The sequence below is a fragment of the Oryctolagus cuniculus genome, chromosome 16 (genome assembly GCF_051225735.1).
Source record: "Oryctolagus cuniculus isolate XC-2025 breed Fujian yellow rabbit chromosome 16, ASM5122573v1, whole genome shotgun sequence".
In the NCBI taxonomy this organism is placed as follows: Eukaryota; Metazoa; Chordata; class Mammalia; order Lagomorpha; family Leporidae; genus Oryctolagus; species Oryctolagus cuniculus.
Window position 1 is genome coordinate 23,941,995 of NC_142882.1, and position 15,732 is coordinate 23,957,726.

General features: G+C 59.3%; 2 protein-coding genes and 1 long non-coding RNA gene across 31 annotated transcripts in view; 1 reads left to right on the plus strand and 2 right to left on the minus strand.

Moving 5' to 3' along the window:
- AKAP8 (A-kinase anchoring protein 8) overlaps positions 1-9,303 on the minus strand; it is a 13,531-nt gene extending 4,228 nt beyond the window's left edge. Inside the window, exons 1-11 of one of the 20 annotated variants that reach the window (XR_016222850.1) lie at positions 9,043-9,303; positions 7,148-7,186; positions 6,301-6,339; positions 5,648-5,912; positions 4,779-5,259; positions 4,336-4,465; positions 4,153-4,199; positions 3,679-3,712; positions 3,189-3,345; positions 1,868-1,955; positions 128-269 (exon numbers count right to left, since the gene is read on the minus strand). Coding sequence is in view for 16 of the 20 variants with exons in the window: in XM_002722799.6 (XP_002722845.2) it covers positions 128-269; positions 1,868-1,955; positions 3,679-3,712; positions 4,153-4,199; positions 4,336-4,465; positions 4,779-5,259; positions 5,648-5,912; positions 6,301-6,339; positions 7,148-7,186; positions 9,043-9,061 (1,284 nt within the window). In the remaining 4 variants the exon portion in view is untranslated. Of the gene's footprint in view, positions 1-127; positions 270-1,867; positions 1,956-2,358; positions 2,504-2,697; positions 2,853-3,188; positions 3,346-3,678; positions 3,713-4,152; positions 4,200-4,335; positions 4,466-4,778; positions 5,260-5,647; positions 5,913-6,300; positions 6,340-7,147; positions 7,187-8,164 lie in introns of those variants that run through there. The other 19 variants (XR_016222854.1, XR_016222851.1, XM_002722799.6 and 16 more) reach the window with 19 other exon arrangements.
- A 248-nt stretch (positions 9,304-9,551) lies between these two features.
- The window catches only part of AKAP8L (A-kinase anchoring protein 8 like), a 34,533-nt gene continuing 28,352 nt past the window's right edge, over positions 9,552-15,732 (minus strand). For all 10 annotated transcript variants that reach the window (XR_016222858.1, XR_016222857.1, XR_016222856.1 and 7 more), the window contains 2 exons: positions 9,968-10,063; positions 9,552-9,894 (listed from right to left, as the gene is read on the minus strand). Coding sequence is in view for 6 of the 10 variants with exons in the window: in XM_008250681.5 (XP_008248903.2) it covers positions 9,625-9,894; positions 9,968-10,063 (366 nt within the window). In the remaining 4 variants the exon portion in view is untranslated. The remainder of the gene's footprint in view (positions 9,895-9,967; positions 10,064-15,732) is intronic.
- Positions 10,052-12,139, plus strand: LOC138845633 (uncharacterized). The gene is made up of 2 exons (XR_011382841.2): positions 10,052-11,493; positions 11,748-12,139. It is a non-coding gene; the product is annotated as an uncharacterized LOC138845633 (long non-coding RNA).

The following is a 15,732-nucleotide window of genomic DNA, read 5'->3' on the forward strand; positions in this document are numbered from 1 at the left end:
GGGCAGGAAGGTAAGCGTGGCAGCTACTCGCTGGGAGGACCGGCTACAGTCGCCTAAGCTCTTGGATGGCGCCTCTGGGACCCGGGGACAAGTGCAACCACCCCTTCCCTCCGGAGCGGGTCCTCACCTGCAGGAACTCCACCGTCTTGTCCGGCAGCTTGGTGCCGATGAAGCGCAGCGTCTCTTTGTGGAATTTGCTCTGCAGGTGCTTTTGGATTTCTGCATCCTCGAAGCTGCGGAACTTGCACACCGAACAGGCAAACTGGATCCTGGGGGAAGACAATGACCCAGGGCAGGGAGCCTGAGCCTGGCAGCTCATCTGGGGATGGGGGGCTCCTGCCTGCCCCACTCCACGGGTCCTTCCAGGAGACGATCCACCCTGAGGTTCCCCAAGAGAAACCCCTGAGGTGGTGGCTTCTCAGAACCAGAGCCTCGCCAGGCTCTAGCTAACCAGCACCAAGCTCTAGGGACTTCTCAGGGGAGATGCTCCTGTGTGGCCAATGCCTTAAGAGGGCAGCCACTGTTTTTATACGAAGAAAAAACTTCTGGAAAGCTCTCCCAGGAGACTCTGCGTGCTTTCCTCATGCCATCAGGGCTGTGTGGTGGGGCAGAGTGGAGCCCTGCCCTCCCTCAGTGAAGGATGCAGGGCCCGTGGCACTCCTCAAGCTTCAGTCGGCTCCCTAGGGCCTGGCTCCCATCTCTGTTCCTGACGTCATTGTTATTTATTTGAAAGCAGAGCAAGCAAGAGGACAGAAAGAGGTATCTTCCACTGGCTCCCCAAATGGCTGCCAACCGTCAGGGCTGGGCCAGGTGGAAGCCAGGAGGGAGGGATTCACTCCCAGCCTCCCATGGCAGGGACCAGGACTGGAAGTGGAATAGCCAAGACTTGAACTGGTACTCCCATAGGAATGTGGATGTGCACAGCACAGGAAGCTACAAGGACACGCAGGGCCACTTGGGCTTCGCTGCGGCCTCTTTACCTCCTCCCCGACAACCTAAGTCCCTTCCAGATTCTCGGGACTAGTGCAGGGTCCAAACCCAAAGGTTCCCTAAGCGGCCGGCATTGTAGCACAGTGGTTAGGCCGCCACTTGTGATGCCAGCATCCCATATTGAAGCACCTGCTGCTCCGCTTCCGATCCAGCTCCCTGCTTGTAATGCGCTTGGGCGATCAGAGGCAGACAGCCAGAGTGCTTGCCCCCCCCCCCCCGCCCCGGAAGAAACAGGCGGAGACTTGCAGGCTCTTGGCTTTGACCTGGCCCGGCCCTGACTACTGCAGGCATTTGCGGGGTGACCTGGAGGATCAAGATCTCTTTCCCGCTCTCCCTTTCAAATAAACAGAATCGGGCTTGTGTCTTCCAGTTCTCAGCCTCCAGGCTTTGTGGTGTCACTTTTGCATTTCTTTGTAAGGAAAATCCCTGTCCTATCTGTGCCTGATAGTCCCGGCCTCCCCTGTATAGGGAGGGGAGCCGCTGTCTGTAGGGCTGAGCAGGACGAGGCGAGGGTGCGCGGAGTTTGGTGTTTCTGCATCCTTTGCTCTGTTTCGGGCCAGAAGGGCCATCTGCATGTGCACTTCTGCTACATTAACCACCCCCCTGCCCCTGTGGTTTGAGGCCGGAGAAGGCACCAAGGGCCCTGCAACAGCTCTGCGGAATTGGGGTGCCAGGACCAAGCTTGGGCAGGGGCCAGCGACACTCCTCAGGCCTGCTGGAGGGTGAGGGCCCCCTGGTGGGCATACGTGGGTTACACAGAAGCCAGCTGGTTCTCCAGGCCAGGGCACACCCCTGACTCCACCCGCTCCCTTTCCCAGCTTGGCTACAAGCTCCCAACAGACGCCTGCAGCAGAGGAACCCAGGGCCTGCTCCTCACCTGGAAGCCGCCCGGTCCCGCAACCTGTCTCTCCTCCTTTGCTTCTCTCGTCTCTTCTTCACTTCCTCATCCTCGTCGTCCCTCTCTCCTGTGACAGAGAAGTGCCTTCCAGGAGCCTGCAGAAGCACCTGAACGCCAGGGCCTCGTGGAGGGCTGTGGTGCCCTGTCCTCCGGCCGCCAGCTCCACAACACAGCAGGCTCGGGACACCCCGTGGGGCCGGCAGAGGCTCCCAATGGCTGTGGGCCTTGCAAGAGAGCCCCACAGTAGTCACCTCACCTCCTGCTACGGCCTGGTAAGGCCAGGATGGGCCAGGAGCACGGCCTGCTCATCCTACTGACCCTGCCCCAGGCTGCCTGTCCTTGGCTGTGCTGTCACCGGGTCTTCTCCCAACGCCACTTAAGGAAGGAGAAAAGCGACTCTCCCAACACAGAGGCAGCAGCGGCAAGGCCCCCAGAAACCACGCCAGCCGTTCTCCTACCCACCGTCCCACCTGCAGGGGCCGAGGCGCCCGTCCCGTCGGCCTCGTCTCAACTAGGGCCTCAGCAGGTGTCTGAGTCCTTGCTGGCCCAACCTCTATCTTCCACTCTCAAAAACCATCAGCCTAGGGCTTGCCCGGGGTGGCACAGGAAGCCATCCTGGAAACAAAAATGGGAAGAGACCCATGCGGTCCTCCCGTCTGTGCCCTGGGGGCCGGCGCTGGGGCTCCTCCAGAGTGTGGCGCAGCCAGCAGCCCAGCATCGAGCCAAAGCTGGGTCCCTGGGGCTCAGGGCCAGCCAGGGCCGGCGGACACTGAAAAAGGTTGGATAAGCATCTGAACTGTAACCCCTACCCCTGATGCCAGTCCCGACTGTCCCACGAAGATGGCGACGGGTGTGCGCTGCTCAGAAGCCTCTCAAAAGGGCGTGTGGGGTTTTTGGCAAGAGGCCACTGCCTGAAACTATGACTGCTGCTTAAGAGCAACGTCATCCGGGGAGGCAGCAGGACCTGCGCGCAACAGACACGGCACCTTCGCTTCAGCATCGACTCCGCTGCACAAGCTACGGACACAACTGCTCCAGTGCCGGGGCTGGAGGACCTCGGGCTCGGCTGGGCCCGGCAGCACGGCAAGCAGGAGCATCTCAACCCAAGGCTTCCAGAAGGTACAGGAGCATGGCCGCCCACGGGGCCAGCCTGGGATCCTTGCGGGGAAGCGGTCGTGCTGGACCCACGGGGCGGGGCAAGAAACAAGTGGCCCGTGGGAGAGTCCATGGCCGCTGCAGCTCAGGCTGCTTCTCTGTGACCCTCTGAGGGGCTCAGCCACGACCTGCCCTGACCTCGCACCTGGACGCGAGTCTCCTGTGCTGTGACAGACAAGACCTGCTGCAGGATCTTGGGTGGTGTCTGGGTGGTGTCCGCCACCTGTCCCACACTTGTGGACAGGCACACGGCTGCCAGGATCCCCACCTTGGGGCCCAGGGACGCAGTTCTGGGCTGGCAACTGAGAAAAAGGGGGACAGTGACTTCCAGCGGATAACAGCACAGGGACTGTGCCCGCCGCGGGGCCCTCCCCTCCCTGCCATTGTGAGAATTGCAGACACCCAGCTGGGGATTCTCACTGCCCCTCCCACCCACACTGCAGCCCACACACCGAGAGGCAAACAGACCTGCTCTCGGCACACGTGGCCCCAAATACTTCAGAGCAGAGCTTCCAGTGACTGCAGCTCTTCCTCTGCCTGCAGCCCCCACCCACTCTCACGCCCCATCCAGCTTTGCTTAGAGGCCCAGCTGGGAAGACACGGGGCAGCCACAGAGGCCACGGGGTGATGCCTACCTCTTTGCTTCCCGGAGTCACAGAATTCGTCCTCCTGGAAGAAGGGTACAACGCAAAGTTGGGTGGTGAGGTGGTGGCTCCAGAACTTTCTACAAGCAGTCCAGCCCCTGCCACCATGTGCCAGGTTAAGCAGCCACGGGTGCCAGGGATCTGAAGACTCCCAGGTGCCCGCCCAGTGGGGAGCAGAGGAAGACCCTCAGGAAAGCCACAAACCCAGCGCATTCTGCCCACCTCGGCTCACCCGGCACCCCAAGGACCAGGGGGACGCAGACACAGGTGATGCCCTGCAGGGCTGGCGGCAGGGACCGGCCAACAGAGGGTGGCTGTTTTCAGGGAGGGAACGAGCGCCCAGGCCAACTGCTTAGAGCTGGCTGAGAGGACATAGCTGGTGCCGCCTCTTTGTGAGGAAGGGGGACAGACAGGGAACACCCAGCCCTTCCGCACGCGGGGACTTGGCCAAAAAGCTGCACTTACGCCTCTGAATTCTTCATCTCCTGACCGGAAGTCACCAGCTCCATCCTCTGCCAGGCACAAAGGGGCAGGACAGGTCAGCCCCGGCAGGGGGCCCCCCTGCTCCTGGTCTGCACATCCCTGCGCTCGATGTCTGGCCCGGGCTCCCAGCGTGTCCACGACACCCACCAGGCCCTGCGCGCCTACCGTTCTCAGATAAGTCCCCTTCACTGTCAGCCCGGGCAACCTTGGTGTCTGGCTCCTCGTACGGGGGAAACGGCCTGCGTTTCCTGCCCATGCCGTCTGGGCCAAAGCGGTCGAAGCCCCGCCTCCTGGGCTGTGGACAACAGGAGTACACCTCTCTCAGGTCCCCCTGCACTGGGGGCTCGCGCCATACCCCCACCCCTCCTGACCAAGAACTGAGGCTCAGAAATCCAGGAGGGGCGGGAGAGGAAGGGTGGCGGGGCGGCATGGAGTCACCAGCGGCCACAGCAACAGGAAATGGCCAGGGAGACAGGAAGCAGAGTGGGCAGGGTCGGAGGCTGGAGAGTGGGGGATGGAACCGCTAAGACTAAACCGTGGGGTGCGCTCTCTAGAAGTGGCGCCACCCCCTTAAAAAACGAGGGGAGCCAACACCCAGGAGGCCTTACCCAGTCCCGCATGCGCCCCTGGGCGCGGCCGCACCCATAGGGCATGGAGTTGTCATAGCCGCCTGGCCCCTGCATGCCCATCCCACCGTAGTCAGGCTGCGAGAAGAGGGAAGGCGGTGGCCTATTGCCTGAGGGGCCGCCGGGGCCCCGGCCCCCCCCATAGTTCAGCTCATTCCAGGAACCGGACAGGGGCTCGGAGGAGCCTGAGGGAGGCAGGAAGGGGTCACCGCGTCCGAAGGCGCCTGAGTTGCCTCGGTCTGGGAAGCGGCCGTGGCCGTGGCCCCGACCGCGTGCGAAGCCGTCGAGGGAGCCGCGCTCACGGCCTGGGTCCCGGCAGTCACTGTACTGCCCGCCAAAGCTGCCGTTGCGCTCGGCCCCCGGGTCGTAGTCGTAGTCGTAGCCGTAGCTAGGCCGATAGGTGTTGTGTTCCGGCAGGCATGGCCGGGAGTCATAGGACTCGAACTGCTGGAAGCGGAAGTTGCTGCAAAGGAGGCGAGTGAAAGGCCCTCAGGGATGGCTGAGACCCTCCACCGCCTGCTGCAAAGCTGCTCCCTCCCTCTGCAACAGCAAACCCACCCTCCCACCCCCACCCAAATGCTCACAGGGAAACACAGCACTGTGGAGGGGGCCTGAAGCCCTCTGGCCGCCAGAGCAGCCCCGGTGCAGACAAGGAGTCTGCCCCAGCCAGCCCGTGAACACCCAGCAACAAAGTCCTAGCGCCTCTTCTCCCCGCTCCCCCACAGTGGGCTCGGCTCCCTCACCTACGCCACACTCAAGAGGGAGATGAGAGAGAGAACGAGCGAGAGCCAGCACCAAGCCAGCGTGCAGGGAACCCCCCCACCCAGGGAAGGGCTCAGGGCCATAATCACCTCTCCCGGTCCTGCATGCCCTCCCCGCCGCTGTTCCCGCCCCTGCCTCCTTCCTTGGACATCATGTTCAGACGCTGGTTGATCTTGGCAATGAGGGAGTCAGAACTGTCGCACGGCTCTGGCCCGAAAGAGGAGGACATGTGCATGGCAGGGCCCCCATCGTGGCCCTTGGAGGCCTCCCAGGACGAGCCTGGGCCGTAGTTGTAGGATGATCCCGAGGTGACGCCGGCGCCCTGGGCCCCGTAATAACTGTAGTTGTCGTAACCTGTCAGAGGGTAGAGGCCCCAGGTCAGACCTGGGCAGGCCCGAGGCCCTGGCAGTGAAGGAGAACCCACCGCCCACCTAGAAGGCAAAGGACTGGCAGAGACCAGGCACTGCTGGCGTGGTGTGGGCACACAGCTGTCAAGGAGTCAGCAAGAGGTGGCCAGAGCGGGAAGTGGCTCCCCATCAAGCCCTAGTTGGCAGAGTCCCCCACAAATGGGAGTCTGGGCTGTCAAGAGCCTGCTGCTCCTGGAACCCACCCATGACCCTGCTCCAGCACCATGCTCGCGGGGGGAGGGGGAGCACACCAGACATCCCCACTGGCTGGGGGACACCCGGGTGATGGGGGACAGGGAAAGGAGGAGGGGTGTGCATCTCAGCCCCTCACCCACCTGCAGACCCCCAGCTGGTCGCCCCACTTCCATATGCACCTTAGGAGAAACAGAAAGACACATGAGAGCCTCGTTTGGAGGCTGAAGGCACCAGCAACCCAGCTCCAGGGAGACAAGACTGCACTGCACCCAAGACCCACAGAACCAGGCTGAGCGGAACCTGCGCTTCTCTCCTGATTAGCGGGCCGGGAAAAGGGTGCTTTGGTGCACACAACCCCCAGGAAGCTTGTCCGTCTCCTGTGGGCCACCAGCCAGGAGGCCAGCCAGGCTGCCAAGCGGAGCCTGATAAAGGGCCAGCTCTCGGGCACTGCCAGTCCGCCCCGGGGAGCCTCTGATGGAAAAAAATCACGTCCTCAACTCAACTGAACGAGGGAACGCGATGTGTCCCCAGCGGGTGCTGGGACAGGTCCCAGGCTCAGAAGGCATCAGGGGCCGGCAGCAGACAGAGCACTCCCCGTCCTCCGGACACACTGAGCACCTCGCCGCGGCCCCTCGGCAGGGTCAGCCCGCACACACGCAGGGGAAATGTCCCGCACCACTGGGGGGTGGGGGGAGGCGGAAGCAGGGAACTCGAGTATCATCCGCTCAACCCTAAACCCAAAGCTGCACTAGGCAGCACACAGGATCCATTAGAGGACAGGGAACACTCCCACCACACACAGCCCTGAGAGAGAGCCTGCTGTGACAAACGGCATCTCGTGACACGCCAAACCATGACATTCAAATTTCACTGCCCGTTCAAAACAAGAAAAGCAGGTGGCTTGCAGTCTAGTCAGCTCCTTTGCCTGAGCAGCCACAGAGCGCTCTGTAGACCCCCGGGGGACCATCTCCCCCTCGACCCACTCACCCTGGTTGCTGGCAGGCCCTGAACTCCACGCCCCGTAGCCTGTGAACAAAAGATGCTGCGGGTTAACGCGTCAGCCGTCACGCACGCACGGGACACCCGGACCTGGAGGTGCTGGCCTCCAGAGAAGACAGCCATGGCTGCCAGCATCATCCCCTAAGGATCCGTCCCACAGCCGGCTGACAGGCCTCAAGGCAGGAGAAGGGAGGGTGGAAGGGGAAGGGAGAGGAGGGAGGAGGGGAGAAGAGGTCAGAGCTGCTCCAAGGCCCCTCCAAGCCTCAAACCCGAGTCAAGGATGAGCAGGAGCCTACAGCTGTCTGCAACACCCAGCAAGCTAAGAGCAGGGCTCAGCTCCCCCGAAGGACCCCAGGGCCACTCAGAGCAGGGAAATGTCACCCTCCAGGCCCCGCCTCCGGGGCAGGGAGCTGGCTTCTCACCTGCGTCCCCCAAGCCCGTGCCCACCACCGCACTTCAACTCTGATGAGCAGACACGCTCGCCTCCAAGACGTCCCGCCGCCCACAGGATGCCCTACTGTGCGGCAGGAGCTCGGGGACTCGCTCCACTGCGGACGGAGCCCTCTCCTGACCCACCGTGCTCAGACCCTAACAGCAGCCGACCGACCTCCGGGGCCCTGATCCCTCAAAACACCACCCGGGGGGGACTCAAAAAAGTCTCCGCAGCTAGGACGCGCAGGAGAGAAAAACCTCTCCAGCCTACACGAAGGGAGGACGGCGTTACTGGCAGGAGCTGTCTGGCGCGAAGGAAGACAAGGCAGAGAGACCAGGCCAGGCTTCAGGGAGCGGGCCGAGCCCTCCCCTAGGGCGCTATGGTTACCCAAGCGCGCACGCACACGCACACAAGGTTGCAGCTCAGAGACCCCCACCCTCTGCAATCCCTGCTGCAGGGACCCCCCCACTCTGTCACCTCTAGAGACCCGCGCCTGCCTTAGCTGCCGCAGCCCAGGTCAGACCCGTCCCCACATCCCCCGCCCCCAGCTTCTCTCCCCGGCCCAGCCCTACCGTGCAAGTTCCAACGGGTTTCTGGCGGGTGAACCCGGCCCCAGGAACAGAGCAAAGGCCTCCCGGAAGGTTCTGATTCCCGAGAACAGGAGCGGGGAGCTCGAAGAGGTCGGCTCCACCGCAGGCAGGCGCTGAAGCCAAGCGGGAAGGGGCGCGTCCGCTCCTACACGGTCCCTAGGCCCCTCCAGGCCGCCATGAGGGGCTGCTGCACCCCGGCTTCGCACACCAAACTCCTCGGCCTGTCCCCCGGCTGTCTCGTCCGGGGGCGCCTCCGCCCCCCTCGGCCAGCACACAGCTGCGCCCGGAGAGGCTAACCCCTGCAGAGGCCGCGGTGGGCCCGGCCGGCCACAGACCCGACCCCGCGCAGACCGGATGTGCTCGCAGCCACAACGCTCAGCAAAGGCCCTACCAAGCCCAGCGGGCCCGGGAAAGGCGGGTCCCCAGCCGTCGATCAAGCACCCCCGGGCCGGACCCCACGTCGTGGCCCCGCCCCCGGAGCCGCCATTTTGTGGCGTCTGTAAAGGGGAGGGGAGGAGGAAGAGGAGGAGGAGGCGGCGGGACGGCGAGCACTAGAGTCGCCGAAGCCCGGCTGAGCTCCCGCTGCGCCGCGAGGAAAAAACGGCCCGGACGACCCACGGCGCCCCCCGAAGCGCCGCCCGCCCCTCGGGCTTGCTGGCCAATCGGCACGCAGCGCCCCGGGAGAGACGGCGCCAAGGCCCAATGAGCAGCGCGCGCGCCCCGGCCGCCTCCTGGCAGGGCTGCGTTGGGGCAACTGCGCTCGCCCCGTAGGCCAGGCCCGTGGTCTTCTGCGCAGCGGCAGCTGCGTCGCCCGGATGGCACCTGCCCTCCCCGACTCGCGCCGAGCAGTTCGTACTGACCTCCGTAGCCTTGCTCCATGTCTTCGACGCGGCCCGCCAGCAGCCCCTTTTATCTAGGCTGCCACAGGACGCATGCGTTCAACGCACCTCCCGCCTTCCGCTACTGGAAGTCACGTATCACGTCACTCCCTTCGCGCGCTGCCAATGGCTGGTCTTCCGGAAGACACGCCCACGGCCGTTCCAGCTAACCTTCCGGGTTGCTTGCGATTGGCGCCTGCAGCCTCTCGGGAATTGTGGTTGGACTCCGGCGTCTCGGGGCCCAGGCCACACGCAGGCGCACTTCACGCCCCGCCCGCCGCCGGCGCGCAGGCGCAACTCGCACCTCCCCCGTGCGCAGGCGCAGCCTACTCCGGCGCCCAGAGAGTGGTTTGCGCCCCCCCGCCGCCGCCCGCCGCCCGCCGCCCGCCGCCCGCCGCCCGCCGCCCGCCGCCCGCCGCCCGCCGCCCGCCGCCCGCCGCCCGCCGCCCGCCGCCCGCCGCCCGCCCGCACACTGACAGGCCGACTAGGACTTGGGTGGGAAGAACTTTATTCGACTTGACTTCCAGCCTTGGCCACGCAGGCCCTGCCCGCCCTGGGCCCGCGTCACGGGGCGCCCCCGCCTCCCTCCTCGTCGTCTTCCACGTCGAGCCCCGGGATGCCGCGGATCTGGCGCTGCAGGGCCCCGCCGAGGAGGGGCTCGCCTTCCTCCTCCTCCTCCGGGGGAGGCGGCGGCGGCGGCGGCGACGCGGCGCCAGGGTTCGGCTCCGGGGGCACCGGGGGCTGCGCCGGCGCGGCCTCCGCGTCGCCCGGCGTCCCTTCGGCCTCGTCCTGCTCTCGGTCCTCCTCGGGACTGTCGGTGAAGGGGTTCTCACCCTGCAGGGAGCGCGGGCAGTGAGGCGGGGCCCGGGGCCGGGGCGGGGCGGGGCGGGGCCGGGCGGCGCCTTACCTTCAGGTAGCGCTCCAGCTTCTTGCTGATGAGCTTGTTGTTGAGGATGCTGCGGGCCACCATGAGCGAGGACTTCTTGGACTGCTCCATCATGAGCTGCGGGCAGGGCGGGCAGGGCTGGAGACGCTGTCCGGGCGCCTGCCCGCCCGCTCTGCGCTGCCCCACTCTGCCTGGCCGTCATACTTACTGGGATCAAGGGTCACCTACAGAGCTCGGCCCTGACTTGCAGGAATCACACAGAAGCTTTCTAACCCACACGTGCACAACCCACACAACGAGGAGCCACAGGTCCCGATCCGCGCAGAGGCCTTCAGCATCGACAGAGCAGAAAGCCAGGAACACCCATGTCCAAGGCCAGTGAGCTCCAGCGACCATAACCCACAGGGTTCCAGTCTTGAAGAGCTAAATGCGGCGCGAGCCGCAGCGCGGTGCAGTGCGTGAGGCCACTCATCCCGCGCTGCAGAGCCTGGGGTCAGCTAACGCACCTGGGAGGCAGACCACGGCCCACCACCCACCAGGAGGCCCAGGTGGCTCTCTGGGCTCTTGGTTTTGGCCTGGCCCAGCCCTGGCTGCTGCAGGTCCCTGAGGAGTGAACCAGTGGATACAAGGTCCCTCTTTTCTGTCTCTCCCTGTCTCTGTCACACGGCCTTTCACATAAGTTTTTTTTTTTTTTTAAAGTAAAAATTTGTTTCAACCCCTTTCCAGAACTTATCCTAAGTTTAAGAACTGAAAACATGGGCCGGCGCTGTGGTGTAGCAGGTTAAACCTTCGCCTGTGATGCCAGCATCCCATATGGGCACCAGTTCGAGACCCAGCTACTCCACTTCTGACCCAGCTCTCTGCTACAGCCTGGGAAAGCAGCAGAGATGGCCCCCAAGTGCTGGGGCCACTGCACCCATGTGGGAGATCCAGAAGAAGCTCCTGGCTCCTGGCTTCAGCCTGGCCCAGCCCTGACTGTTCTGGCCAACTGGGAGTGAACCAGCAGATGGAACATCTGTCTCTCCTCACTCTGTAACTCTGCCTTTTACATAAACAAAATAAATAGATGAATAACTCTTTAAACAGAACTGAAAACATGGAGTCACTGCCTACAATGCTGGCATCCCGAATGAGTGCTGGTTCAAGTCCCCGCTGCTCCACTTCTGATCCAGCTCCTGGCTAATGCGCCTGGGGAAAGCAGCAGGACATGGCCCAAGTCCTTGGGTCACTGCCATTTACGTAGAGGCCCAGATGGGAGTTCCAGGCTCCTGGCTTTGGCCTGGCCCAGCCCCAGCTCTTATGGCCATTTTTGGGGAATAAACCAGCAGATGGAAGCACTCTCTCACCCCCTCTGTGTCACTCTTTTCAAATGAATAGGTCGAAAGAAAAAAGAAATTCGGGAAATGCATGCACAATAGTTATATGGTGATGAAAAACTGGAAAGCACTGGAATGTTCTTTGGTGGAGGAAATGATTACATCAGACACTCAAAAGCACACTGCGCAAGCCCCTAAAATCGGGCTCATGTGTCCACTGGCATAAGAAAGGTGAGTGACAGGGCAGTGGTTGTGACTTGCCCCCAGTGGCTCTGGAAGGATGCACACTGACCCGTGTCATTTCCTCTGTGGTTGGGAGTCCAGGCACATCTCACTGTCATCACCAGAAAGCCAGGGGCAGAATGGGAACGAGGGAGCTAGAGCACACACCTGCCTCCGGGACCCCTACAGAGCACTAGCCAGCTCTATGGATGTCTCAGAAAGCCATAAATCAGGCTGCTGCACCCCCTACTCCCTTTTTCTAGGTGCGTGTGTCTTCTGCTACGTGGGGAGAAGATGGACAACCCTTCTGCACGCTGCTAAGAGGGCATCATCACAGGGTCCTTCCTTGAGGCTCCTCCCCCTTCTGGGCACCCGGATGGACACACTGCAACCTGCCCCCAAAGATGTTCCCACACAACATCACCAGAATAAACCGACATGGACCTCCCTGCTGGTGCTTTCAGTTCTAACCCAACTGGCCCCCCGTAAAGGGACAGTCACTGCCAGAACATCACAAGTGGTGCTGCTTCTGAAACCTCTATTGAAACTGATCGGTCCTCCTGCCTGTCAGCACTGGATCTTACCACTGCTGGGCATTTCTGCTCTCACATAAAAATGGAAAAAAAAAAAAAAAAAAAAAAAGGAGGGAAGAACACTTGCAGCATTACTCCAGCAAAGCTGAGTTATCTGACAGGCCTGCTGGGTCACCTTGCTCGGTGTTTCCAGGTCAACTCCTTGGTGGCCTCTGGACTTACCTCCTGGCTTGCCCAGGAAGGATTCCTTTAACCTCAAGGCAAACAAACCTAAATTGTTTCTGATCTTTTACTTTTTCACGCTAGAATTTTCTAGAGTTTAACAGTTGACATGAGGCAGGGGTCCTACTTTGTTCTGTGGAAATTACTATTAACCATTATTTCCTACTAAATTGGTATATAAGGTGAATGCTCCCTTATTGGTAACTCCGAAATTCAAAAGGCTCCAGAAGCACACGTTTCCCCCCTAAACTCATTTGGTGGCAAAACGTGAACTGAGGTCACATTTTGTATCATCTCTCTTCATCCCACTTGTACCAGTCACCTGCGGAGTTACTGATGTCCGGCTACCAGGCACTTTCCTAGACCCTGCTGGCAGGGTCACAGGTCATACCATACTGTCTTTATACTAACCATAAGGAACACTAAGTTCTACAACACACCAGGATCCTTGGCCACTCTCTGTTCTGGGCCACTGTCCTACTACTCTGCCAGGATCACTTTTTTGCTTTTAATTGCAATAGCATTGTAAAAAGTTTTAAGCAAGCCCCTGAATTCACTAATGCCCTCTGTCTAATCCTGGCTATTGTTAGACTTAATCCTATCTATATTTTCTGGAATCCTATCTCTTACCAAACTCTTACTTCTAAGAACATTTTGCTGGAACCACTCAGCTTTTCTAAAAGCACAATCACCTTCACTGCACAAAGCTCTTATTTCTAGTATTTTTTAATCCAAAATGTTGCTGGATTTCTCACTGAACCAAAAATAAAACTCTATGCACAATGTCTTATAGATAGTCACTACTCTATCAATTACTTAGTGCTTTTATACTTTCAACAGTAAACAAATCTACAGTTTCATCTTGAGGGAGTCTTCATGAGGTTTTTGGAAACTAAGGCACAAGGCTTCAGAAACACCAACTAGGGAACTCACTGCTCCGAAGGCAGGCAGAGGTGCACCTCAGAGCCACTCCACAGTGCAACTGACGGAGAAGCTACTCACAACCAACCAGTTGGGGTTTTGGAAAGGTTCCTAAGGACACGGCAAGTAAGTGAAGAAACACCTAACGGGGGGAAAGTGACTGAGGCCCAGGAAGCGGAGAGCGGGCTGGGACGTCTGCAACGTGACCCACTACTTGTTGCTACCAGCTGGGCACGATGGAAACACCACTCCAGACTGCGGCCCACACTGCTCAGCCGCTGAGGCTTGGTTCTGAGCAAGCACAAGGTGAGAGGTGACAGCTCCTGTTCTTCCACCCAGGCCCTGTGCGTGGTGTGGAGGCTTGACTGTGGGCTTGGCTTGTTCATCAGGAAGAGGCGCCCCACCAGCACCTAAGGCAGCAGTCACTCAGAGAGAAGCACTATACTATCCCGGCCCCCAGCGTCTTGGCTCTCAGATTTTGCCCAGGGGAGAGCCTGGCAGGTCACCATGAGTGCTCGGTCTCTTCCCAAAGGAACTGACTTCCTTGGCTGGGGAGTGAGGGGAGGTCCCAGCGCTGTGGACTCTCTCAAAACAATGGAGAAAGGAATTCAGAGGAGACCCGGTAGATTTAACAGGGACGTCATCTGAATCACAGGCCAGTTAAGTGCCAGGGAGTTTCAGTAAGACAGCTAAGAATAGCTTCACAGGAGTCGGAATAAATCTCAATCATCTCAGAAATGATCCTTGTACAGAAGCCCACGTTAACGCAACCAGCTGGCCATCAGTGGAGTTTTAACAGTTCAGTGTGAGCTGGGAAGACAGTCAGAAAGAGCTCTGCCCACACCACTGTCATCCAGGGTGACTGTGCACCTGCCCACGGCTTCCTCTTCCAAGGTACAGCACTGTACACTGTGGGTGCAAGAGGGCCCTCACCCAAAGAATGTGGCAGTCACTTCACAGTAGACAAGCAGACACAGCAAGACCAGCACCAGGAGTTGCCAGGATATACAAGACATCTGGCTGCCAACAAAACATTACAAGACATCCAAAGGAGACTCTGATCCACACGTAGGAAAAAAGGCCAACAGAAAATGCCTGTGACAGCGCCCAGATGTCAGCTTTACAGACTGCAAGGTCACAATTGCTACTGTGTTTCAAAGAACAAACGCCTGAAGAGGCAGAAGGCACAACTGCACTGTCAACAGAAGACATCAGCAGAGATAAAATTCACACAAAGCAACCTGGCTGGCGCCGTGGTGCTGTGCGTAAAGCCAGAGCCGCCACCTGTGACACCAGCATCCCATATGGGCGCTGGTTCGGGTCCCGGCTCCTCCACTTCTGATTCAGCTCTCTGCTAATGGCCTGGGAAAAGCAGTGGAGGATGGTCCAAATGTGCTCAGGCCCCTGCCACCCATGTGGGAGACCGGGAAGAAGCTCCTGGCCTTTTCGGGTTGTTGTGGCCATCTGGGAAGTGAACCAGCAGATGGAAGATGTCTCTGTCTCTCTGTCTCTCTCTCCCTCTCCTCTCTCTCTCTCTCTCTCTCTCTCTCTATATATATACATAAAACTCTTTAAAATCAATCAACCTTTAAAAAAGAAAGAAAGAAACCAAATCTAGGAAGTGAAAGGCAGAGTGCAGACATCAATCACGCGACCTGAACACAGAAACAGAATGCATGGGACACCAGTATGCAACCCAACATGTACATGACCCCTGATGATAACAGGGGAAGAAATATCTGAACAGGAACAGATGTTTGCTAAAAGCTTCCCACATCAAAGACATTCAACGAACCACAAGGGGAACCAGCACAAAGAGATCTAAGACAAGACATAACGTAACAAAACACCACAAGTCAAAGACAAGGGGGAAATCTTGAAAGCAGCAAGAGAAAAACACATCATCACTTAGCAGGGACCCCCAGGAAAGTTAAAAGCTGATTTCTCATCAGAAACAAGGCTAGAAAGCAGTCGGACAATAGATTTAAAATGCACAAGGAAAACAAAACAAATTAAAAAAAAAAACCTGTTAACCAAGAATCCCATACCTAGCAAAGAAAAGGCAAGCTAGACATTCCAAGGTAAACAAACTGAGAGACTACATCGCCAGTAGATCTGCACTGTAGGAAATACTAGAGAAGATTCTTCAGTCTGAAAGCACGTAACCTCAGAACAAAGTGTGAATCCCGTCAAAAGAATGGTGAAGACGATTACGTAATAAGACGTTATAAACTCTCATTCCTTTTCCTTTCTTCTCAAGGGATTTAAAAATCCATTTACATAAAACTATCTCAACTTTTTCAATTACAACACACAGAAGTGTAAGATGGTCGATAATAACAGCTAAGGGGCCGGCACTGTGGCATAGAAGGTTAAGCCTCTGCCTGCAGTGCCAACATCCCATACGGGCATCAGTTCGAGTCCTGGCTGCTCCACTTCCGATCCAGCTCTCTGCTATGGCCTGGGAAAGCAGTGGAAGATAGCCCAAGTCCTTGTGCCCCTGCACCTGTGTGGGAGACCTCGGAGAAGCTTATGGATCCTGACTCTGGATCAGCCTGGACCATTTGGGGAG